This window comes from Danio rerio, chromosome 9 (assembly GCF_049306965.1).
Source record: "Danio rerio strain Tuebingen ecotype United States chromosome 9, GRCz12tu, whole genome shotgun sequence".
Classification (NCBI taxonomy): Eukaryota; Metazoa; Chordata; class Actinopteri; order Cypriniformes; family Danionidae; genus Danio; species Danio rerio.
Genome location: NC_133184.1, coordinates 51,927,501 through 51,954,738, shown reverse-complemented (window position 1 = coordinate 51,954,738; position 27,238 = coordinate 51,927,501). Strand labels below are relative to the sequence as shown.

The following is a 27,238-nucleotide window of genomic DNA, read 5'->3' as shown; positions in this document are numbered from 1 at the left end:
GTGTGTGTGTGAATGTTTCCCAGAGATGGGCTGGAAGGGCATCCACTGCGTAAAAACTTGCTGGATAAGTTGGTGGTTCATTCCGCTGTGGCGACCCCTGATTAATAAAGGGACTAAGCTGACAAGAAAATGAATGGATAAATGAAGGTCTCAGGGAATTGAAAAGTTTTTGTGTGAACAAACCCTTTAATGCAACAACTGTATTAACAATACACTAGAAATATATCACTAGAAAGCACCATATAAAAAGACTCCAGTGACAACTGCTATTAAAGCATTATTTAATTAGAGTCAGACGATGCTTGTGTTCTGTGTGGTGTTAATGAACTGCAGAATATTGCTGGGCGAAGCGGTGCTGGAAGTGTTGGATGCGCTACAGTAGAACATCTCTGCTCCGTGTGAACAGTCCTGAGGGAAGAGCGCCATCATGATTAAACCGATGATCATCACAAAAACACCCGCCACCAGGATCATGCTGGCAATCAGGTTTTCCCCTCGACACCAGCGCTCGTTCGAGAGCTTCAGGAAACAGGCAGAGGGGAAGATGAACATGAGCGGTACTGCGCTCAAAATACCCTGAGAGAGATGGAGACAAACACATAAACATGATATTTGTTATCAAAATAAGTATTGAACACGTCATCATTTTTCTCAGAAAACATATTTCTAAAGGTGCAAATGACTTGAAATCTTCACCAGATGTTGGTAACAACCAAAAAAAATCCATATATGTAAAGAAAACAAAACTAATTACATACAAATGAAGTTTTGTGTAATAAAATGAAATGACACAAGGAAAAAGTATTGAACACATGAAGAAAGGGAGGCGTTTAAAGGCAGTGAAAGCCCAGACAGCAGCTGAAATCTCTCAGTAGTTCTTTAGAAAACCTCTATCTGTAACGACGGGAGTGACACTGACAACAGAGGTGTGGATCCACGTGCAGGTTTATTAGAACTGTAAGGCAAGCAGTGTTTAATACTGGCAAACAGATGTATAAAGGCAACCCAGAGTCGAAGTCAAAACAACAGGCAGATGGTCAGAGGCAGGCAGCAAACAGAATTAAATAAATAAATAAGGCAAGGATCAAAACACGGCAAAGGCAGACAAAGGAAACGCGTTGTAATGTCACTGTGGCCGATAACAAGACTCCGCAATCTGAATGTGTGTGTGCTGCTTAAATAGTGTGTGTTATCAGTCTTTGACAATCCTCAGGTAGTGCGAGTGTAATCAGTCTGAATGAGGAAGCAGGTGTGTGTGGGCGAAGAGCATGTATGAAGTTGAAGTCCATTTACAAGCAGATTTGTAGTTCTGCGAGTGAGAATGTTTTCCAGCGACCTCTGGTGGTTAGAGATCGCTGGTGACACTATTCTTCGTCATTGTAAATGAATATCAGCTGCTTCAGTCCAACATCTACATTAGCAGGAGGATGAAGATGAAACCAGGGTGGACATTTCAGCTAGACAATGATCCAAAACACAGCCAAGGAGACTCTCAAATGCTTTCAGAGAAAGAAAATCAAGCTGTAGAATGGCCTAACCAATACACTGACTTGAATCCAATAGAAAATACAAAAAGCTCATATTTGATAGACGAGACCCACAGAACCATCAAGATTTTGACACTCTGTTGAAGTCTGTGAGAAACTCCCACCTGAGCAATGCATGTGACTTCATTCTCCATATGAGAGGCGTCTTTAAGCAAAAAAGTCTTTTATATAAAGTATTTAACACATTTCAGTAGTTCAGCACTTTCTCCTTGTGTCATTTCATTCTTCTTTTTTGTTTGGTTTTATGTTTATGTTTGTATTGTTTGGTTTTTTTTACCAAATTCTGGTTCAATCCCATGTCAACAGCTCCTTTAGAAATATCATTCCCAGGAAAAAACATGACCTGTTCAATTCTTATTTTCCCCGCACTGTAAACTGATATTCTGCTTTGAAGACTCACGTTTAGTTCCAGTACAATACCCAGGCAATCGTAAGAAAGGGAAATGGCAGTTGTTGCTGATATGATCACCAGGGTTATGATGACATGGGAAGATTTACTGAGTTCTCCTCCTTTAAAAAGTGCATTGGAGATCACCTGGACACAGTCAAGACCAATTACCAACTTTTTACCAACACTATTTTTACCATTTTGCTATTACTACATTGTTTTACTGCTTTATACATTTTATTATTAACATTATACTGTATTTACCCAAACCTTCAAATTATTTTTGAGTAGAATATTTAACTTAAAATCACTTATTACACTTAAAAAAAAAAAAAATAAATAAATAAATAATAATAATAATAATAACAATAATAATAATAATAATATATATATATATATATATATATATATATATATATATATATATATATATATATATATGTAAATAAAACTAAGTTTTCAACATGTTTTATAAGAAAAAAAATCAGAAAAGTGTTGATTCTAATTTTTATTTATCTTTTTTTTACAGAATATTAAAGAACCACTGTCCCCAGTAACTGCTCTCATTATATTCAAGTTTTTTTTAGAGTACAATATACAGTATTAGGTAATATTAAAATTATTTTACAAATATTTTCCATGTGATGTTTAACAGAGCAAGAACATTTCCATAGTATTTCCTAAATTATTATTTCCTTCGGCTTAGTCTCTTTATTCATCCGGAGTCATTACAGTAAAATGAACCGCCAACTATTCCAGCTTATGTTTTACACAGCAGATGCCCTTCCAGCCACAACCCAGTACTGGGAAACATCCATACACACTCACTCACTTCGGCCAATTTAGTTTATTCAATTCACCTACAAATATGGCTACTGAGAATGCGCAAATGATTTAAAGTAATGTCGCACGCACGCACGCACGCACGCACGCACGCACGCACGCACGCACGCACGCACGCACGCACGCACGCACACACACACACACACACACACACACACACACACACACACACACACACACACACACACACACACACATATATATACAGTGTATATATATAAAGACAGACAGATGTCAGACTGTTAACTCACTTTTATCATCATTTGCATGAAAGTGCAATTATTTACAGAGTAATAACAAGTATTTTAATATAACGTTTTTAAAACTAGGATGATTGTTCAATATGAATAGAACAGATCCAAGAACTGTCCATCCCAGTCAAAACAGTCGAAGTTTAGCGGGTCTCATGCTGTCATTAGCCAAAATATCTTGACAAACCACACATAAAGGTCGTGGTTCATCAGCTGGTCCTGTCCACGTAAATCCTAAACTCAATTACTGATCATCATATCGTCGTCTTTTGGGTTTAAGCCCTGAACTTGAAGGCTTTGAATCGGGGGGTCTCAGAAACCGATCCATTGTATTAGCAGGCATATACCTGTATTGCAGGCTTGCCAAACAGAAGCAAATTCACAGCTATGGCCTTCTGAGTAATAAAGGTTTTCTTATATTTGACGTATTATTTTTTTAGCTTTGTTTAATTAAAACATTTAAATATAATAAAAAATACATATAATAATTAAATTTAATAATTATATTTTTATTATATAATATTTTTCCCGCGCCTCCCCTGACATGCTCTGGCGCCCCCCAGGGGAGGCGCGCCTCACACTTTGAAAACCCCTGGCCTAAGGGATCGACTGTGTATAGCGCATGTGTTTGGACTGTGGGGGAAACATGAGCACCTGGAGGAAACCCATGCCAACATGGGAAGAACATGCAAACTCCACACAGAAATACCAACTGACCCAGTTGGAACTCAAACCAGCAAACTTCTTGCTGTGATGCAACAGTACTAACCATTTAGCCACCATGTCACCCTTCCTAATTTATTTTATTTGCTTTTTATTTATTTTTTGTGTGGATGAAATAAAACGCAGATTTAAATTTTTTTTTTTTATTTTGTAGGTCAATTTTATTACACCTTAAGCTGTTTTTTTTATTGGCTACAGAATAAACCAATTGCCTATTTAACCTATGTGCTAATAAATGCTAGTGTCTTGCAAAATAAATGTCACAACATTACTGACCCAGCCGAGGCTTGAACCAGCAACCTTCTTGCTGTGAGGCGACTGCACCGCCCTAATTCATCTTCAATTCATGCTTATTTCTATAGCGCTTTTACAATGTAGATTGTGTCAAAGCGGGGCAGCATGGTGGCGCAGTGGGTAGCACAATCACTTCACAGCAAGAAGGTCACTGGTTCGAGCCTCGACTGGGTCAGTTGGTATTTCTGTGTGGAGTTTGCCTGTTCTCTACATGTTTGCTTGGGTTTCCTCCGGGGCTCCGGTTTCCCCCACAGTCCAAACACATGCGCTATAGGTGAATTGAGTAAGCTAAATTGATCGTAGTGTATGAGTGTGAATGAGTGTGTGTGGATGTTTGTCAGAGATGGGTTGCAGCTGGAAGGGCATCTGCTGAGTAAAACATATGCTGGATAAGTTGGCGGTTCATTCCGCTGTGGCAACACCAGATTAATAAAGGGACTAAGCAGAAAAGAAAATGAATAAATGAAGTAAAACGCTGATTTTTACTTATTTTAAGTAAGTTAAGGTCAAGATCATTAAACAATTTTTTTGATTGCCCGCAGAAAAGGGCTGCTCGATTATGGGAAAAATCATTATCACGATTATTTTGGTCATAATTGTAATCCCGATTATTCAAAACGATCATCCGTTGAAGTCAAAATTATTCGTCCTCCTGTAAATTTATTTTTATTTATAAATATTTCCCAATTGATGTTTGAGGTTTTTTTTTTTTTTTACAGTATTTCCTATAATATTTTTTTCTTCTGGAGAAAGATTTGTTTTGTTTCAGCTAGAATAAAAGCAGGTTTGAATATTTTGAAACCTATTTTAATAGCTCGATATTATTAGCCCCTTTAAGCAATATATATATTTGATTGTCTGCAGAAGAAACTACTGTTATACAATGACTTGTCTGTTTACCCTAATTAAGCCTTGGAATGTCACTGTAAGCTGAATATCTTGAAAAACATCTAGTAAAATATAATGTACTGTCAGTGTCATCATAGCAAAGATAAAAGAAATTAGTTATTAGAAATGAGTTATTAAATCTGTTATGTTTAAACTGTGCTTTAAGCATCATCACTGTATTTTTGATTTTATTATTGACTAATAATAAAAACAGTCGGCAGCAGCAGGAATACCGCACGCTGTCACTTTAAGAACAGTGCGGCTCTGATATGGTTTCTCTTTCTTGTGTCTTTTGGTTCTCAACTTGTTTATTACACAAATGAGGGTTAATATGAATAATCACTAAACACCGCGCTCTGACACAAATGTGCATGTATTTGACCATTAAAGCGCTCACATTAAGATCGCGTTAGATGTACGTGTGCTCTGCTGTCCGAGGGTAAGCGCGGCGCGCACAAACACACACACGCTACATGTCCGAGGCTAAGCGCGGCGCACACACACAACAGCACGTGCTCTTTTGCGCTTTTAAAAATATGAATGATGCGCATCCCGTGCTGCAAAAGTTACTTTACAGCACACGCTTTTAGTCATTTTCACATGGAACTGAGCTTTGCAGAGGCAAATAATTTTCACACGTGTAAAACTGGAAAGTGGGCGGTACGTGATGGAATAATCGTTTATCTCGATTATTGGTTTTTCATAACCGTTAAAAGCCAAAATCGAAATCGAAATCGGATTTTCGATTAATTGCACAGCCCTACCGCAGAATAAACCAGTTATTTAGTGACTTGCCTTGTTAACCTATTTGCTAGTATCTTGCAAAATAAAAAGCAAAATATTACATACTGTCGTCAAAAAAAGTCTTGACAAAATTCTTCGCTCTTCTAAACACCCCTTGGGGAATATTTAAAAAAATTATAAAAAATTCACGAGGGCGAATGATTTTGCCTTTAATTTGGTTAAAAGCGCTATAGGATTATTAAATACTTTAAATATATCAATTTCAAGACTTTAAAAATGTTTTGACCCTAGCTGAGAAACCACAAATGCAGTTATCTTACCTCACGTGTTACAAAGCACTCCAGAGGAAATGTAGTGATTATACTGACACCATAGCAGAACCGGCCGAATGTAGCCAAGTTATCAGACCTGCAGTAGTTCTCAAATATATCACCTACAACAAGAAACACCAGAAAAACATTCAGGTTCAGCTTCTTCCAGTGCAATTTGTCACATATACAGCTGAAATCAAAATTATTCGCCTGCCTGTGATTTCGTTATCAAATATTTCCCAAATGATGTTTAACAGAGAAAGAAATATGTCACAGTATTTCCTATAACAGTTTTTAAATCTATATTGTGAAATATTTACCTTGTGTGTAAACAGTAAAAGTGGCATAACCTGCTGCAGCAAAGACAGCACTGACCAGTACAGATGAGCCCACGGATATGTGTGTGACGAGAGACCACCTGCTCAGGGTGGGCTCCTGCAGCGACCCGTAGATCATGAAGCTGTTATGGTGGCAGATTAAAGCTGAAAAAGATCAAATGCAGCAATTAAAAAAGGTAAATCACATCTCAGAATGCATTAACATAAATACTGCATGTAAAACCCTCACCGAAAGACATTACGGCGACTGCCTGAATTGCATTCCACCGTGCAAAAACCCATGCATCATCTGACGCAGGTCTGTGGACGAAATAAATGCTTGAGCAACACAAAAAACTTGATGTATAAATAACTATTTTTAAAGTTTGTGTATATCTGTTCAAATGATGTTGATGCTGCCACAATGTTCATGCGTTTCAAGTGTTTTGATTCTCTTTATATCATCTGAAAATTACACAGGGTAAAAGGCAAAAATAAGCCCTTTAATAATCATCAGACTTTTACTAATAATTTGACTAAATTATTATTCATTCCTTTTCTTGTCGGCTTAGTCCCTTTATTAATCCGGAGTCGCCACAGCGGAATGAACCGCCAACTTATCCAGAAAGTTTTTACACAGCGGATGCCCTTCCAGCCGCAACCCATCTCTGGGAAACATTTACACACACACTCATACACTACGGACAATTTAGCCTACCCAATTCACCTGTACCGCATGTCTTTGGACTGTGGGGGAAACCGGAGCACCCGAAGGAAACCCACGCGAAGGCAGGGAGAACATGCAAACTCCACACAGAAACTCCAACTTAGCCGAGGTTCGAACCAGCGGCCTTCTTGCTGTGAGGCGACAGCACTACCTACTGCCACTGCCTCGCCTACTAAATTATTAGTAAAATTTTAATTTATTTTTAAATATTTCCTAAGTGATGTTTAACAGAGTATTTCTATTATATTTTTTCCTTATTTCTTGTTACTTTTAGTTTGGCTGGATTAAAAACAGTTTTCACGTTTCTTTTTTATTATTATATTTAAGGTAAATATTATTAAAAATTAACTTTTTAAAATTTAATCCAGACTTATTGGAAATACATGCTTCAGCCTGCATTGTAATGTCATTTGTTTTGTAAAATGTGATTCTTTTGTTGAGTTGATGGTCATTGAGACATAAGTTTGTGATTGTTGTATTATTATTTAATAATATTGTCTTTTTATTTGCGTATTATTTATATTTTATTTATTTTCTTTCCTTTAAAGTGTATGGAGATGTTTTGAGTGTTTTTATGTACTATTATTATAGTTTTTGTGTTAAACTATTCAGTTTAAAAATGTATACCTTTGTCTTAACCTTTTTGACAATGTTTAAAATAAAATTATACATATTTTTAAAATGCAGCAACACGATGGCTCAATGGTTAGCATTGTGGCCTCACAGCAGGAAGGTTGCTGGTTCAAGTCCCACCTGGGTCAAGCCTGGTTTATACTCCTGTGTCAAGTGATCGGCGTGACCCACGGCGCATGCAACACGCATAGCTGTGCATTCATACTTCTGCACGCTGTTTCTGTTGCTCTACAATAACACTTCCGAAACACTAGCTGGCAGTAAGGTGTCTATGTTCCTCTGTGTCGAGTTTCTTCGCAGGTGTTTAGTTTTTTCTGAACACCTCCTTAATGTACAAGTGGTTCAAACTCGCTCATTTTGAGACAGGAACCAGCAGACGTGCAACAAATTTAATCATAAGGTAAACACAAAGCAACAGTCTCCATCCGAAGTACCTTGTAAACAGTCGACACTTGTAAACAGTCGCTCCGACGAACTCCTGCGGCTCTCGGTCCCGCCCACACTCATCAGCGATTCCAAGCCAACCAATCACAGAGCTTTCGCTATGCATTGTTGCGACGTGTAGTTAAATTTTTGGAGAAGTGCGCGTCAGAGACGCCGATGGCCACGGCAAGGGCTATGCGTCCATGCGTAGGCTGCACCGTAGCATACACGTGTGCTTGATGCAGAAGTATAAATCAGCCTTCAGTTGGCGTTTCTGTGTGGAATTTGCATGTTCTCCCGTGTTGGTTTCCTCTGGTTGATCCGGTTTCCTCCACAGTACAAACACATTCCCAGTACTGGATTGCAGCTAAAATGGCATCCGCTGAGTAAAACATGCCAAAATAGTTGGCGGTTCATTCTGCTGAGGTGACCCCTGACAAATAAGGTACTAAGCCGAAAGAAAATGAATGAATAAATGAGAACTGCATGAAAATAATCCTTTAGTCTTTGATATTATGTCCCTGAAGATATCATTAGTGTGAAAAGTAACAAAAGCCACTGGCATTACACTGACCCCTAGTGTTTATTTTAACTAGAAACTGCAGTCAAACGTATGTTTAAGTACATTTGTACAGATTTACAAAAACCTAAAGCATGTATATCCAATGCACCTGTGTTGGTAAGTTCAATTAAAGTGGGGTTTACATAGCAGTTGAGTACAATGTACTTTCATTTGTATTGGAGTGAAGTAAACCAACTTCATTGAATTAACTTCAAGTGTGTGCATTGCATAATTGCAGTGTGTGACTAGGCCAAAGATATACTGGAAAATCAAATAAAACCTTAAATAAAGTGAGGTCATTTCTCTTAAATGGGTATTTTGAGAGGGTAAATTATTAGCCTGAGCTGCGGTCAGCAAACATCAGCATATGGTGTGTGTGTGTGTGTGGTGTGTGTAAGAGAGAGATTTTACATCTGCGGTCCCAGCGTTGCTGCTCTCACGACCACTGTCATGAGGATGCCAAAAGTCAAAATCATAGACAATAAAGACACCTGGAACAGAGGAAACAAAGAGGGTATTATTGTAAGAGAAATAAAATATTCAGCCATTGCAAACATTGCCTTCTATAGACCTTTTTCTTGGCTGCAGCATGGAGGGCGCCATAGCGACCAGCGTCTTCCGGTAGAATGCTAAGAACTTCTGTTTACAGCGTTCACAATAGGTAAATTGCGCTACAAAAATGGGTAACAGCAGCGTTTTTAATGGATTACGGAGTGTTTTTGTGACACACAACTTTGAAAAGTGAGTGTTAAAGCAGTTAATCTGTCAGATGTGATTCACGCGCAAGAGAAAAACATTCTCCTAGATTACGTGTCTGCCATCAGAACTACTGTGTGTGTGTGTGTGTGTGTTCCCGACCCGTCAGCTGTAAGCTCAGCGGCTCTTCAACACACACACACACACACACACACACACACACTCGCAATACTTCACTGCATTATGGAGCACACCAGATTACTGGCATGAAAATTAACATGTATGTAAGTCATGCAATTTACAAAAGTGAGTCATTGATACTCTGCTGGCTGATTTGCATGTTGATTCTAATCGCGAGCAGTTTGTTTCATTTAGTGTGTTGTATTTACCACGGTTTGTGTTTTCTGTCATTTCAAAATGTCACCTTATTTTCACTTTGTCACACTTATTAAATCAGTGTGTTAGTGGGACAGATCAGTAGGCTTTGGATTTGTTTGGGCTGGTTATGAACTTGAAAGAAAGAGAAACTGTCGACTTTAGCAATGTCGAAGCTTCGTTTAAACAGCAGAAGATGCCGTCTGACAACAAGGGGAAAATGCCTCACAGCAGCTGTTTTGCATCCTTTTAGATCGCATTTTTAAAATAATCAGTCCAGGAGGTGGCGCAGGATTAGTCTCAAGATGATAAAAGCAGGTCAAATATATTAAAACCATCATTTCAAAGCTGTCCAAATGTGACTGTTTATACGCATCAGCTGCCGATCGGAAGTTCTTAGCATTCACCTTGCACGTACACGCAAAGCATAATGGGTAATTTTGCATTCTAAGAAAAAGGTCTATAGTAGGAAAAATGGTAACACTTTATAATAACTACACATTATGAATCATATATTAAGCATAAGCAAATAGTGAATTCATCACCTGTTAAGCATTAACTCTACATTAATAAACATTAGTAAGCAGTTTATAACTGCAACTGCAAATGCTGTATTCTTACAAACACATTTATAATGTGCTTAATACTTGTACTTTCATACTTTAATGATTTATGATGCTATCTTCATCACATTTAAAATATGAACTGGTTGGCTTTCAAGTCATATTTCTAGGATATTACATTAATGTTTTCCTGTGTTTAGATATGGAAAACAAATATTAAGGACAATACAATTTTTTTCTCATGACTTTATAATGTATAACTTATATATATATATATATATATATATATATATATATATATATATATATATATATATATATATATATATATATATATATATTTGCTTGTTCAAACTACTTATTTAAAATAAGCTGAATCAACACAATTCTTGAGATTTCATTGCGACAACTTAATAGTTTTATGTTCAATCCACATAAATTTGATAAAAATGTTAAGATAACTTAATCGATTTGTTTTGTGACAACATGAGTGAATTGTGTGGAACCCTGCATTTTTTACTGTGTATGTTGTATTTTGACACTTGGCAATGTTATCTGGCAATGTTTGAACTAGTCATTTTATTTTTAGATTGCAAAGAATATTGTTCATTTGATACTGAGCCTTTAATTGTCATTTATGAGGGATTTATAAAGCATGAATAATCCTCAATTTAGATTAGGTCACAAAACAGCATGGAGTTAAGTTAATAAAGCATTTACTAACATACATGGTAACCATTACTCTATGCCTGAATAATAAGATATACAAACGTTGATTTCAATAGTTTATTAATCATTTACTAACGCATTCTGAATGATCTTAAATACCCTCAACTACTCTTAAATACAAAAGGTTTGTAAATATTGCGATACTTAATTTAGGTATGTAATATAAATCATTAACAAAGTATGAAAGTACAAGTATTAAGCACATTATAAATGTGGTTGTAAGTTAAGAATACAGCATTTGCAGCTGCAGTTATAAACTGCTTACTAACGTTTATTAATGTAGAGTTAATGTTTAACAGATGATAAATTCACTAAATGCTAATGCTTAGTAAATGATTCATAGTGTGTAGTTTTTATAAAGTGTTACAGGAAAAATAAATGCTATGGAGGTCAATGGTTACAGGATTCAACCTCTGTTCAATATATTCAATATATCTTCTTTTGTGTTCATAATATATATATATATATATATATATATATATATATATATATATATATATATATATATATATATATATAAATCAGTATCAGTAAAAACAGCAAGGTTTGTTTGGTAATACTCCACCTTTCCCAGCTTTGCTATATCTCTGTAGAGAGACAGTGGCAGTGTGAACAGAACTGTAGACATCGCGATTACAAAATGTCTCTCTGTGAGAATGTTTCCAGGACCAACTGAAAACAAAAACAACAACATACACTGCTTTAAATCAATACATTTATTGAGTGTGTGACGTTTACACGCAAAACTGATGAAATTAAATTTCATATTTAAGTCCCCATAGGCAGCACGTTGGCTCAGTGGTTAGTACTGTCGCCTCAGAGCAAGAACGTTGCTGGTTGCTGGTCAGTAGTCATTTCTGTGTGGAGTTTGCATGTTCTGCCTGTGTTGGCATGGGTTTCCTTTACGTGCTCCGAATTCCCCCACAGTCCAAACACATGCGCTATAGGTCAAATGAATAAACTAAATTGGTGTATGAGTGTTAATGTAAGAGTGCATGGGTCTTATCCACTACTGGGTTGTGACTACAAGGGAAAATTAAACAGGAAAATTCAAGAGAAACATAATAAATAATAAATTTAGTTTGTATTTTTGTAGTTTGTATTTTATTTTTTGTAATAACTCGTACTTTAATGGGTATATTTATATTGGTTTATTTGTTTACATTTATTCATTCGGCAGACGCTTTTGTCCAATTGAGGAAGCATTTGGCGATTCAACAAGAACAGGCAATACACAAACAAAAAAAGGGCTAATTATACAAAGAAACCTGTGTGAAGCACACTTTATAAATGAACAATCATTTTTTGTTGCTGTCTTTGCATATACCCTACTTTGCATATTCATTCATTCATTCATTTTCTTGTCTGCTTAGTCCCTTTATTCATCCGGGGTCGCCACAGTGGAATGAACCGACAACTTATCCAGCAAATTTTTACTCAGCAGATGCCCTTCCAGCCGCAACCCATCTCTGGGAAACATCCACACACACATACACACACACACTCATACACTACAGACAATTTAGCCTACCCAATTCACCAGTACCGCATGTCTTTGGACTGTGGGGGAAACCGGAGCACCCGCAACGTAGAACATGCAAACTCCACACAGAAACGCCAACTGAGCAAAGGTTCGAACCAGCGACCCGGCGACCTTCTTGCTATGAGGCGACAGCACTACCTACTGCGCCACTGCTTGCACTTTGCATATTGCTTTATACAATAAATTTTAGCATGCAGACCCCTGGAAAACAAAATAAACCACCAAATAAACTATGACACCTTACAAGCAAAAGTGCATAAAAGTCACTCACCACCTGGAATTCTCATGAATACTTTAGTAAGTGTATCTCCTGCGATGATGTTGTAGCTGATCATTGCTGCATGTGGGATTAGAAATGCAACAGATATTCACACAAATGCAACTAAAGGTCATTTTTAGGACAGAAAGGAGATGTTAATTACCAATGAACGGATAAAGAAACTGTAGAACCGACACGATGATGTATCCTATCTGGCCAAACGTGCTTCGAACCAGAGATTGGTAACTGTGGGTGCCGGACAGATTCCCTCCTCTGACCAGAAGAATAATGGAGTAATCTGGTGAAAGACCAAAAACATTTAAGTGTTAAATGCAGGTACTTTAAGCATTAAATATATACCCTTTACTTTAGTCAAAAACTAAAACACTGATGAAAAACTCCACAGTGAGGAGGGAAAACTAGACATTCACAGAGTCTGTGATGAAGATGAGGTTGTTTCTTCATGCAACATTAAATTTAATTAATTAAATTTAATTAATTAAATTTAACTCCTTTATTTTAGAGATTTTTTGGTTTCCTTTTGACTCAATGTGCAAACAGTATACATAAAGCATGTGCATTTGCAGTGTGCACCTGTAATGAAGGCAACCAGAATAAGCAGCAGAAGACCCATTGGCAGTCCGGCCTGACTCATGGAATATGGTAAACCTATAAAGGAATTAAACAAGAGATCAGAGATTAGTCCTGTTTAGTAAAAAAAGCATGGTTTTAATTGCAGGCTTGGATAGTCATTTGGTGCAGTGTTTCTCAACCACGTTCCTGGAGGACCACTAGCTCTGCACACTTGCCATGTCTCCTTAAACGAACATACCTGATTCAGATCATCAACCCAGAGACTGAAAGGCCCGTAATGGGTGTGACAGACAAAGGAGACATTTAAAACATGCATTGTTGGTGGTCCTCCAGGAACATGGTTGAGAAACACTGATTTATTGTAACTAAATACACAAACACGACATTCTAGTGGAAAAGTTAGATGCATTTATCACCGCCAAAACTAAGACAATAATCACATTGCTAGATTTGCAATGTTGAGTTAGATTATAAATGACCTGGAACCACAGGTAAAAACACATAAGATTTGTGAAGACGCTGCAGAAATTAACCATATTATAGTGAAAGTTAATCATCTGCATGTGTTTTTAAGGTGACTGTGAGCATTTTAAGAGCATTTAAATAGTGCATAAAATAGTTTAATAGCAATTCATTCATTTTCTTTTCGGCTTAGTCCCTTTATTAATCTTGGATTGCCACAGCGGAATGAACCACCAACGTATCCAGCATATGTTTTACACAGTAAATGCCCTTCCAGCCGCAACTCATCACTGAGAAACATCCATACACACGTATTCACACACATGCTTTATGGTCAATTTTAGCCTACCCTTTTCACCTATAGCACATGTGTTTGGACTTGTGGGGGAAACCAGAGCACCCGGAGGAAACCCACGCCAACAGGAGGAGAACATACAAACTCCATACAGAAATGCCAACTGACCCAGCCGAGGCTCGAACCAGTAACCTTCATGCTGTGAGGTAAACGTGCTACCTACAGCGCCACTGCGTCGTTTAATAACAAAAAATTTTATTGAATTATTCATATGATAAAGACCAAGCAATGGTACTTTACATTTTATAATTAATTTTCTGTACCTGAATACTGTTAACACTGTCCCCGGAAAACCATAAAGCACAGTTTATTCCCTTTAATATTTGCTCCATGGTGTTTATTTATGACTGTAGTTTGTTTATTATATTTATATAATAAATTGCATAAAAATATATATTCATATTTCATTCTCCTACAAAATTATACCAATCAATCTAGATGTATGCATTTCCAAATAAAGCTATTTAAATCCTCTAGTGAAATTGTATTTATAATCGCAATATACACTCACTGGTCAATTTATTAGGTACACCTGTCCAACTGCTCGTTAACGCAAATTTCTAATCAGTCAATCTCATGGCAGCAACTCAATGCATTTAGGCATGTAGACATGATCAAGACGAGCATGGCATGGTTGTTGGTGCCAGACGGGCTGGTCTGAGTATTTCAGAAACTGCTCATCTACTGGGATTGTCACGCACAACCAACTCTAGAGTTTAAAGAGAATGATCAAAAAAAAGAGAAAATATCCAGTGAGCAGCAGTTCTGTGGGCGCAGACACCTTGTTGATGCAGGAGGTCAGAGGAGAATGGCCAGACTGACCAAGAACAGGAAACTGAGGCTACAATTCACAGAGACTCACCAAAATTGGACAATAGAAGATTGGAGAAACGTTGCCTGGTCTGATGACGAGTCTCAATTTCTGCAGCAACATTAGGATGGTAGGGTCAGAACTTGGCATCAACAACATGAAAGCATGAATCCATCTTGCCTTGTATCAATGGTTCAGGCTGGTGGTGGTGTCATGGTGTGGGGGATATTTTCTTGGCACACTTTGGGTTCATTAGTACCAACTGAGAATCGTTTCAATGCCACAGCCTACCTGAGCATTGTTGCTGACCATGTGCATCCCATGACCACAGTGTACCCATCTTCTGATGGCTACTTCCAGCAGGATATCGCGCCATATCATAAATCACAAATCATCTCAGACTGGTTTCTTGGACATGACAATGAGTTCGCTGTACTCAAATGGCCTCCACAGTCACCAGAGCTCAATCTAATAGAGCAGGGGTTCCCAAACTTTTCAGGCCGCGACCCCCAAAATTACCATGCCAGTGAGTCGCTACCCCCAATATATTCTGAGGTGGTTATAAATACAGAAACCTTGCATGCAATGGAGCACACACACCAATGGACCCAAGTCTATTCTTCTTTTAATTTTTTTTAATGTATGAGAGCTGTAAATGGGCAACAAAGTTTTACCAGGTGTTATGAAATCTGCTGCATCTGACACTATTGCTGTGTCTTTAATATAATGTAATTATCACCGGGGGTTGCAATCCAATAGAAGTAGTAACTATAAGCTACTATAGTAACTATATGGTATAAACGACTATTTTTTCTCTTCAGTAGGTTATGGATAAAATATGGTAATTCTTATGGTTTAATAAAAATAAATAGATTTTTGGAAATCACCAGGCGACCCCCCTTCATTGTCCCGCGACCCCTTGGGGGGTCCCGACCCCCACTTTGAGAACCATTGCAATAGAGCACCTTTAGGATCAGGTGGAACACGAGATTTGCATCATGGATGAGCAGCCGACAAATCTGAAGCAACTGTGTGATGCTATCAGTTCAATATGGAGCAAAATCTCTTAGGAATATTTCGAGTACTTTGTTGAATCTGTGCCACAAAAGATTAAGGCCATTCTAAAGGCAACAGGGGGTCCAACCTAGTACTTGTAAGGTGTACCTAATAAAGTGACCGGTGAGTGTATATGTACATCAAGAGAGAGAAAAAAATATATATACAGTTGAAGTCAGAATTATAAGCCCCCTTTTGATTTTATTATTTCTTTTAAATATTTCCCAAATTATTTTTAACAGAGCAAGGACATTTTCACAGTATGTCTGATAATATTTTTTATTCTGGAGAAAGTCTTATTTGTTTTATTTCGGCTAGAATAAAAGCAGTTATTAATTTTTTTAAAAACATTTTTGGGACAAAATTATTAGCCCCTTTAAGCTATATTTTTTTTTCGATAATCTACAGAACAGACCACTGTTATACAATAACTTGCCTAATTACCCTAACCTGCATAGTTAACCTAATTAACCTAGTTAAGCCTTTAAATGTTACTTTAAGCTGTATAGAAGTGTCTTGAAAAATATCTAGTAAAATATTATTTACTGTCATCATGACAAAGATAAAAAAAACAAGTTATTAGAAATGAGTTTTTAAAACTATTATGCTTAGAAATGTGCTGAAACAATCTTCTTCCATTAAACAGAAATTGTTGAAAAAAATAAAGAGGGGCGCTATTAATTCAGGGGGGCTTCAGGGGGGCTAATAATTCTGACTTCAACTGTATATTGCAACGGCAAATTTTTCCAGTGTCGTGCAGCCCTCGTCCAAACTCATTGAAAATAAGCCCACTGACAAATATCCTCTGAAGCATAAACGTGAAGTCTCCTTTTTTAGGGTAGTGGAAAAAATCTAGAGATTAACTAGTCTCCTTCATACTAATCTGGCAGGTGATAGAGCAAAGAAACAACAACTACCGTTAATCCATACTCTAAAGTTTTCCTACTGACCTCTTCTAGACTGTTATAGTATATAAGAGGATCAACTATCATAGGAAACTTTTTTTTCCTCTTGTTTTTCCTGCAGCAGAAGCATGTGAACTGACTAGGGTTGTTCTTTAGTCATATGATTGAGTGCCGTGTGGAATCTGAGCTCGTTTTCAGATCCACCAAAACATGCACAAATATACAACTGATAAGTAACTGACTTACAGAACAGACTTTTACTTTATATCCAGAAGTGAAATATAAAGGTTATATTTTATAGTTTAACACAAAAAGATGAAAAGAAGCATGGAAACAAATTACACTGTCAGTCAAGATTATGAATGAATTAATGAATGAATGAATGAATGAATGAATGAATGAATGCATTTATAGCCATCAAAACATTGAAACAACAGATGAAAGCATGAGAATTATGTAGTGACTAAATTAATTTGAACTAATCATATTTATAATATATTTCTTTTTGATAAAAAAACCACTGTGATACAATATAATCCACTTATTAAAGTAGTCCAAATGCATGTTGGGACAGATGATGATCCCCCCCCAAAAATAAAAAATAAAATCAGCTCCAATATGTTAAAGTAATAATAATAATAATAATAATAATAACAACAACAATAACAATTTCTAAAAGATAATGATTACAAAAAATAAGATTAGTTATGGGAATGCCAGAAATAAAATGATTGAATTTGTTGAATATTTTTAAGAAAAATGTTTTATCTAATTTATTGATTGTTATTAATTTATTCTTACTTTTATTCTTAATTTATTTTTACTTATTAATTTTAAAACAACAATAATAAAGATAATAATAATAATGATGATGATTTTCATTTACATGAATTTAAAGCAATAATAATAATAATAATTACAACAATATTGATGATGATGATGATGATTTCCATTTACATTAATTTAAAGCAAGAATAATAACCATCATTTTCATTTACATGAGTTTAAATCAATAATATTAATAATAATAACAATGATAATAATAATAATATGAATAACAATTTGTTTACATTTAATTAAAATAATAATAATAATAATAATAATAATAATAATAATTATTATTATTATTATAAAAACAATCTCCGAAAAATGAAGATTCCTTGCGTTTAGTAACAGGAATGCCATAGTTTACCATTTTTGCTTCCCCAAAGAATAAAATGTTTCTTAATGTGAATAATATTATAGTCAATAATTAATGTTTTGAAGGTTAAAATGTTCTTCATTGAACCATCATGTATTTTTAAGAATGTAATACAGGGTTCTTACACGTTTTTTGAAATCCAAATCAAAGCATTTTTAAGCACTTTCCAGATGCATTTTCAAATGACATATTATGTATTATTTTACATATTTAAATACATATAAAGTGCATACTACATTATTTCCGATGCTATTTGTTGTAGTATTCTGCAGTATATATTGTAATATTTCGAAGGGAAAAAGAATCATTTTGAATTACTGTTATTTAAATGTAATTTACTCACATTTAAAATTTAAAAAACAGACAGTTTTCACTTGTTACATTTATGCAAAAGCAAATGTTTAGATGTTATCTGGTATAGTATTCTGTAGTATACTAAAAACGCTATTATAGCGTATATATATAAAAAACGCTATTATAACTTACACATATATACATTATATATATTTGTATATAATACATATATATATATATATTATTAAGGGTATAACAGATCACAGTTGATGTGTGATTCGTATGGATCATAACCCACAGTTCGGAACACACCTGACCTGCGGATTAATAGTTTTTTTAACTTGTAGATTAATTCTAAATTTGTAATGATCGCTGACAGATCAAATCAATTTTAGGCTTTTCTGTTAAATATAATGATGACTGAACAAGTTATGGTAGGTTATTCGGGATGTGGTGGGTTTCTTAGGTTATTAAAGGTGTTTCCTACTTGTTTAGCCTGCAGTAATACATTCAGTGTAAGCTGCCCCATTAGGCATTAAAAGATCGAGATCTCAACACCCACGCAACATAAATTATAAATGATGGGGATTTGCATATTTTATTATTCCTTGAATCGCTGCATTCAAATCTGAGTTTGAATAACGCAACAATCAGGAAAGAGATTCAGTCTTTAATCTTTTGAGTTAGTTATGAAGTTACAAACACTTAAATAGCACGGAAGTACTGGGACAACAGTTTATAGTTCAGATAAAACCACTGATGTTTATGGTAAAGATTAAAATCACCATCATGCATTTAACTTGATGCTGAAAATGAAAGTTGTAGGTAGCAATTACATTATTTAACCAATAGGCTGCGACAAACAGCTCTTAAAATATGCCACTGATTATATCTTCAAAAATGATCATCTAGCAATGAAACATGAAGGTTTACCAGTGAATACTAAATAAATTTTTTTGAAAATGAGAGTAAAAATGAATATATGGGTTGTACAAATTATAATGTTAGATTTCTACATTTAGCGTTATCAGCAACAGTAGTTATATATATATATATATATATATATATATATATATATATATATATATATATATATATATATATATATATATATATATATATATATATTTTTTTTTTTTATATATATTATATATATATATTTATATATATATATAGACTTTATACAATATGGCACTTTATTTAAAATCTAAGCACTTTTCAAACCTTTTAAACACTCAAGGATTTCAAGGATTTACATCACCTTTAAGAAACCTGTTAATAGCAAGCAACATTACCTTACCTATAATCCCGCTTCCTATTATAGAGTTGATGAAATTAAATGAGGCCGAGGACACTGAACTACTTCCACCTTTCCCAGCATCATGTGAGGACAACAAACAACTCCTTTCACTTTCCATCTGAGAATAAAAAAATATAATAATACAACAATAGCATACATTCAGCATATTGGGATTTATGAAATAATATGCACACTCACCTTTTGAGCTTTGTCGCTTTTCTCTCTTTTGTCGTTTTCCATTAAAAACAGCCCTTTAGTGATGTCCTGCTGGTGCAGATGGAGGGTCTCGCATGTCCTGGCGCTATTAAAAGTGTCCGCTTGATTCCTCCAGTCCGCCCACTGAATAAAATAAACGCCCCTCGCTGCGTTTAGACATCGGCTGCTGGCTATTGGAAAAGCTGTTTCTACATGAATGACTTGATCTGTGTTTGACACACAAAGCCGGTTAAACCCTATTATAGCTGCTGGCAAATCGTTTGCTCAACAGCCTTGGCTTTCATGGAAAAACTGGAAAATGTTTTCGAGATTATGGGAAATAAACAGATACTGTAGACAGTCATATGTTACAGTACAGTGTGAACATTGAGCTGTTGTGTTGTGTGCATGTTTCTGTGGCCCTGTCGACCTATGACATCTGTATGATCTCTGAGCAAGTTTCCACACATTATCAAAAAGCTGCATCAGTACAATTTGAAGCAATTTATTAAAGAGACATTCATTCACTATTTATTTCCTTCGGCTTAGTCTTATTTCAGCAAATGTTTAAAAATAAAAAAGCTGAAGTATCACATGTACATCAGTATTCACAGCCTTCGCTGTGAAGCTCTAAATAGAGTTCAGGTACATTTTGTTTCCACTGATTATTCTTGAGATGTTTCAGCAGCTTCATTGGAGTTCACCTGTGGTCAATTCAGTTGATTGGACAGGATTTGAAAAGGCATACACCTGTCTATATAAAGTCCCAGGGTTGACAGTGCATGTCAAAGCACAAACCAAGCATGAAGTCAAAGGAATTGTCTGTAGACCTCCGAGACAGGATTGTCTGGGGAAGGTTACAGAAACATTTCTGCTGCTCTGAATCAATTTGATCAATTGTTCCAATGAGCGCAGTGGCCTCCAACATCCATAAGTGGAAGATGTTTGGAATCACCAGGACTCTTCCTAGAGCTGGCCGGCCATATAGTATATATACTGAATTACAATACGAAACAAAAATTCTGCATGGTCAATTTAATGTCTATTAAAATAAATTTTAACTATTTCTTTGAACATCATTATGTTTACCTAAATATGCATTTCATTATTTAACTAAAATTTTTTAAATACCATTTTAAGGTCAATATTATTAGCCCCTTTATGCTATTTTTTTTTTCAATAGTCTACTGAACAAACCATTGTTATAGAATAACTTGCATAATTACCCTAACCTGCCTAGCAAACCTAATTAACCAAGTTAAGCCTTTAAATGTCACACAAAGACATCTAGTCAAATAGTATGTACTGTCATCATGGTAAAGATAAAATAAATCAGTTATTAAAAATGAGTTATTAAAACTATTATATTTAGAAATGTGTTGAAAAAATCTGCTCTCCATTAATCAGAAATTAGGGGAAAAAATAAACAAGGGGCGAATATATATATATATATATATATATAATGAGGGGAAAGGCCAGTTTTGATCATATGACATGCTGTTTTGTATTTCTATTTGCAGTTAATATTTTTGCAACTTTTTAACTAGATTGAGAATTGTAATTGAACATTAACAATATGTGTGAAGTAAAAAAAGATTACAGTTATATACACTATACATTACACTATATAGTATATATACTGAATTACAATACGAAACAAAAATTCTGCATGGTCAATTTAATGTCTATTAAAATAAATTTTAACTATTTCTTTGAACATCATTATGTTTACCTAAATATGCATTTCATTATTTAACTAAAAAGTTTGAGGATCAAAATGTGAAACAAATGTCTAAAAGAGTTGAATCTTCTAACATAAGAGCCCTATTAAAAAAAAAAATAAGTAAATAAGCAAATGTTAAGTTTAATCCACCAGGTGTCGCTATCAGACTTTGCTGCTCTTTTATGACCTGTGGGACTGATGTTTTGAACTGAACACGTGCAGTCAATGGGAAAGTAAGCCAAAATTGCTCTATCAAACTATTGAGTGTTTATAAACTTAACTGTTTATTTGCATTAAATAACCCAAACGTCTAATAAAATTAGATTTTGTATGATTTTAAAGTATAACAACAACAACAAACTACCTCAAAAATCCAGCATTTGCCGTCGTGGTAACAATGGGAGAATTTAATATTGACATTTTACTCATATAAACATATGAGTGAAAATTAACCTTCAAAATATTTCCTTTCAGAAGGAAAACTTATGAAAAGGGTTATTTTCATTTTGTTTTTACCATGTTTGTCAAAATGTCCGTATACCTTATAAGTTTGACATAAATGATGGAGGGGGAACAAAAATATGTCACATACATAACAAAAAAATCGTAAAATGTCACCTTTTACAGCCTCACAGAGTCAGTCTGGCGCCAGTGTCCGTCAAGCTCTGAAAAATTTACAACTCTTACTATGACAAAGGCCGAGTTATTGACATTCATACGCAAACGTTCTATTGGATGCCCGGCAGCTAGCGTCGGCATATTCTAATTAATATTCATGAGGCAAGCCCTTTATAACAGCGCAACGCTGGCATGGCCTACTTAATATTCATGAGCTGAGCCTCAGGCATAGTAGGATTGGAGGTTTTCGCTTTTACTCTTATGAATAACCGAAAGCGCACATCTCTGATGTCAGGCACTTGCTCTTTTGATCAGTCTTGTGCAGTTTTTTTCACGCTGAAAATCCATCGGAGTTTACTTACTTGGGTGAAGTTGTCCACATTGCGTGTTTTCCTCCGCCTTGGATCACTGCATCAAGTTTGACAGCAGGACGCTGAGGATTAATTTTAATTTTGGAAGAGATTTCTACATTCTGCTAAAATATGGTGAGTAAATTAGACTATTAAGTAATGCAATTAACATTTATGATCAAGAGAGTTTCCTTCAGATTTTAATATAATGAACATATATAAAATAAACATGCCTAATGCATAAAAATATTCAAGTGTAACCAGGATTTTTTAAACTAGCTATGTTGAGTTAAAATGTGATCATGCATAGCCTTTGTTTTTAGATTCATTTCTCACTCATTTGCTATATATAACAACATTCATGTTGTTATACTGTTATATATAGCAAATGAGTACAACTTGCAGTTTTTTTTAACAGTAATTGATGTAGTAATCTGATATTACTTTTTTTGTAGTAGCTACATACACTATGTCGTTGGTGTCATAACAGAATCAGATGCACACGAATAAGTTATTTATACATCTGTACATTGATTGATTTGTTTGGTTTTCCGACATCCATTTATACATGTCAGCACTGGTCCAGACTGCGCCACAGGTTTTAGGATTTAATTCTACGTGGGATATATATTTATTTTATTTATAGTTTAAACAATGTTCAAACCCAAATTATAATAAATTACCTTTAAACCTTCCTTCACTTTGTCTTTATTTTCGCGCCGTTTGGTTTTGGTTAGACATGAACTGCCCTGGTTGACGCCCTGGAAGTCACTTTTTCCAGTGATTGATCATTGAATCTGCGGTGGAGAAGAGAATGCAACTGGGTAAAACTAACGTTAGTTATTTCAGCTGGGAAGTTTTATTTTTGTGGCACACTGCTACATTGCGTTTAAATCGACTGTCGTTATGAACTATACGCAGCTCGATTCACGGAATCGGTTCGTTCGAACAGCTTATTTCAATATGGCTCGCGTAACTTCGTCGTCACACGTGGCCACTGACATTTTATGTTTAATGTTAGGTCATTAAAGTCATATCGAAGATATTTAATGTGTAAGATTTTAGGAAATATGTTTTAAAATGGTAATCTACATTTTGTACGGCTAGTTAAAATGTGTGTTCATTGAGACAGATAAGAGTCGTTGATTTGTATAGTGTTTCAGAGAGCTACCTTCCTGCACATTTCAGTTGCAACCCTGACCAAACACACCTGTTTGTAATTATCAAGTGCTGCTTTAGGTACTGTTAATTGGTTCAGGTGTGTTTGATCAGGGTTGGTACTGAATTCTGCAGGAAGGTAGCTCTCCAGGAACGGGGTTGGTGACTTCTGGTGTAGGTTTAGGGTTGGAGTAGGTCTACACCAGGGGCCTGTTTCAGTAAGGAGGTTCAAACAACTCAGAGTTTAAATTTGAACTCTGAGTTGATTTACCGAGAGATTAAAAACTCAAGAGTTTTCGGTTTCAGAACAGCTGATCTGAGTTGGGTCAATCAACTTCGAGTAGACCAACTCAGAGTTAAGCGCGCACACCGTGACTTTAAAAAGGCATTATCAATGGAGCGTAGACATTACGAGTGACTATGGCAATATCTTATAAAAGAGATCACCATTTCTTTCTCCAGCTGAACTTGATGTTCTCATGCAAAGTTATAGCAAATATGAGTGTGTATATATTTGAAAAGAAACAACCATCAGTGAAGAAGAGACAGTTAGCGTGGGAAAACAGCTGCTCAAGTTAATGCCTAATTTCACTTTTTAAGTATTTAAATATTTAAGTATAATAAAATAAGTAATGTAATTTGTGACGTTTATATTTTTTTTCTAAACTTTTTTATACATTTATTAGTTTTAAATGATTTAACAGTGCACTTGTGTGTCTGCCTTTTTTATTGATCAAGTGATTGAGGTTAATATAACATTTAGAAGGTAAGCAGTACTAAAAATATTTTTTAGAAAGAATAATAATCCCATTAATCTAGTTACAGTGCATGTCGAAGGTGAATTTAATTTAATTATTTATTAAAAAAGGATAAGCCATTCTAGTACAGTTCTTCTGTGTGTGACTAAAATGTAGGCAATAGCTATGTTTCCATCCAAATATATTACATAAATTTATGTGCAAAACTGGCATATTGCATAAAAGATGCAAATAAAATTCCATCCAACGAGTCAAAGAGAAAAAAATCGTCACTTCCTGATTAAACTGGCACCAAATATCAACAGTAAAAACAGAATTTACTGTGGTAGAAGAAGCTGCGTCAATTAATTCTTTATTTAGCCTAATTAATGTACTTGCGCCTCGATGTCAGAAGACAATGCTGAAACACAATGAACACGTGGGGGCGTCTGAAGCCATGAGACGCGGAGACTCTTGACACGCACCAGACGTTCGGATGTAATAATAATATACACTAATACTGAAACAGTTAAGGCATTTTAGAATGACTAAAACAATATTTAAGACATGTTACAGTGTGCTCAGCTTGCTGGTTTGTCCATTTACACACATTTTCATTATCATATGATCATGATCTTTTTTTTAATGTACATACTGTAATTTGTTTAGTAAAAGTGTTTCCATCGTAGTTTATGCGCACATTTTCTATCGAATAAAAGTTTATCCTACTCAGTTATGCACGTTTTTTTATGCATATTTTAAAAAGTTATGTGCATCATGACATTTCTATCAATCGTTTTTATGCACGTATCCAAAATGAGCATAAAAATAGGTGTGTGGAAATGTAAGGCTAAGGCGAGAAATGCCGCTTCATCTTTAAAAAAGGGGAGGAGACAGACAGAAACTCTGAGTTTAGAGAATAAAACCTGCTTCTGACCAGGTTAGATTCACAGAGTAAGTTACCACAGTAACTGACTCTGAGTTAAAGTTACCTTTCTTTCAGAAACAGGCTTGACTTACCCTGCTTTCTCGAGTTTAACAAACCTGCCATTTTGAAACGGAAAACCCAGAGTTTCTCTCATTTCAGGGTTAAAATACTCTGAGTTTTCAGTTAACCTCCTTTCTGAAACAGGCCCCAGGTGTGCCCAAAAAGGGCCAAATATCACTGAGAGCTGTGGGCCAAAGGTAAATATACCAAACTATATTACATTAAAGTTGCCATGGACAGGGTGCGAATTACAGGGGGGTTTGGCGGAGATTGACCCCTAAATATGCGGCCTAATTGGCCTAATATAAATATACATTTGACCCACCAATAACAGTTCATACCATTGGCTATGCATAATCGTGCTAATTAATGGTAGGGAAAATATGGTTTAACAAAAACAGAGATAGAATATCGCTTCGGCTCAGTTTTCAGATAGTTAATTATTTTGTCTTTGGTCAAATGTTCTGACAAATATCAAGTTATCTCACTACAGCACAGAGATAAAGCCATGGGACAAGAAGAGTTTTTTCAGCCTTTGTTTTTAAGCTTTATTTGAGAGAAGAAGGTATTTGTCTGGGCGCCACGATGGTGCAGTGGGTAGCATGATTTCCTTTGGTCGCTGGATTGAGCCCCAGCTGGGTCAGTTGGTATTTCTTTGTGGAGTATGCATAGGTTTCCTCCGGGTGCTCCGGTTTTTCCAAAGACATGTGGTATAGGCGAATTGGATAAGTTAAATTGTCTGTAGTGTATGTGTGTGAATGAGAGTGAGGTCAGGGGTCACCAATCTCACTTCTGGAGGTCCGGTGCCATGCAGGGTTCAGCTCCAACTTGCCTCAACACACCAGCCTGAGTGTCAGGCCCGTGCAGAGACCTTCCAAGGGGCATGAGCAGGATAAAAAAATTTGTAGAGCGCGGGGGGGATTATGTCCCGCGAGAGCTGAAGACTGGGGTGGGCGGGTGTCGCTGGTGCACTTCAGATCATTTTGGAAGGGTACTTTCTCTCCAAGACTAAAAAGGGCATGTGCACTGCACAGGTTGAGCCCGTGCCAGCTGGGTGATTAGCTTGTTCAGGTATGTTTGATTAGGGTTGGAGCTAAAATCTGCAGGACACTGGACCTCCAGGAACAAGTTTGGTGATCCCTGGTATAGATGTTTTCCAGTGTTGGGTTGCAGCTAGAAGGGCATCCGCTGCGTAAACAATATGCTGGATAAGTTGGTGGTTCAATCCGCTGTGGCAACCCCAGATTAATAAGAGACTAAGCCGTTAAGAAAATGAATGAGTGAATGAGGTATTGGTTTCTTAGTTGCATCTGTCAGTAAAGTTGTAGGTTGAGGTAGGCCACCAAAATCTCCTCATCATAGGTCATTCCAGCTGTATTTAAAGGAAAAGTTCACTCAAAAATGAAAATTGTCATCATTTACTCATGCTTGTTTTTGTGTATTTTTTTTATTCTGTTGAACGCAAAAGAAGATATTTAGAAGAATGCTGTAGCCATTGACTTCCACAGTGTTTGTTTTTCCTATTATGGAAGTCAAGGTTTGCATCTTTCTCCAAAATATCTCCTTTTAGTGTTCAACAGAATGAATTAACTCATAAAGGTTTAAAACCACTTGAGGGAGAAGAAATAAAAAAAAAAAAATTGAGTAAATGTACATGTCTGTGTGAAGAAGTGTT

General features: G+C 35.7%; 2 protein-coding genes across 15 annotated transcripts in view; one reads left to right on the top strand and one right to left on the bottom strand.

Annotated features, from left to right (window-relative positions):
* Nucleotides 1–163: 163 nt before the first annotated feature.
* slc38a11 (solute carrier family 38 member 11) lies at nt 164–23,892 on the bottom strand. Of its 11 annotated transcripts, none has more exons than XM_073911859.1 (15): nt 23,364–23,560; nt 22,693–22,805; nt 22,331–22,377; nt 19,993–20,216; nt 19,795–19,912; nt 13,411–13,485; nt 12,980–13,114; nt 12,829–12,894; nt 11,580–11,686; nt 9,063–9,142; nt 6,557–6,627; nt 6,310–6,471; nt 5,999–6,111; nt 1,948–2,082; nt 167–576 (listed from the first exon to the last, which is right to left on the bottom strand). In XM_073911859.1, exons 4-15 carry the CDS (start codon nt 20,032–20,034, stop codon nt 292–294), a joined length of 1,389 nt encoding a protein of 462 aa, XP_073767960.1. In that variant the 5' UTR covers nt 20,035–20,216; nt 22,331–22,377; nt 22,693–22,805; nt 23,364–23,560; the 3' UTR covers nt 167–291.
* scn1laa (sodium channel, voltage-gated, type I-like, alpha) overlaps nt 22,618–27,238 on the top strand; it is a 99,262-nt gene continuing 94,641 nt past the window's right edge. For 3 of the 4 annotated variants that reach the window (XM_073911758.1, XM_068223345.2, XM_017357661.4), the window contains exon 1: nt 22,618–22,815. The gene's annotated coding sequence lies outside the window, so the exon portion shown is untranslated. Of the gene's footprint in view, nt 22,816–23,987; nt 24,047–25,714; nt 25,761–27,238 lie in introns of those variants that run through there. The other variant, XM_073911757.1, reaches the window with a different exon arrangement.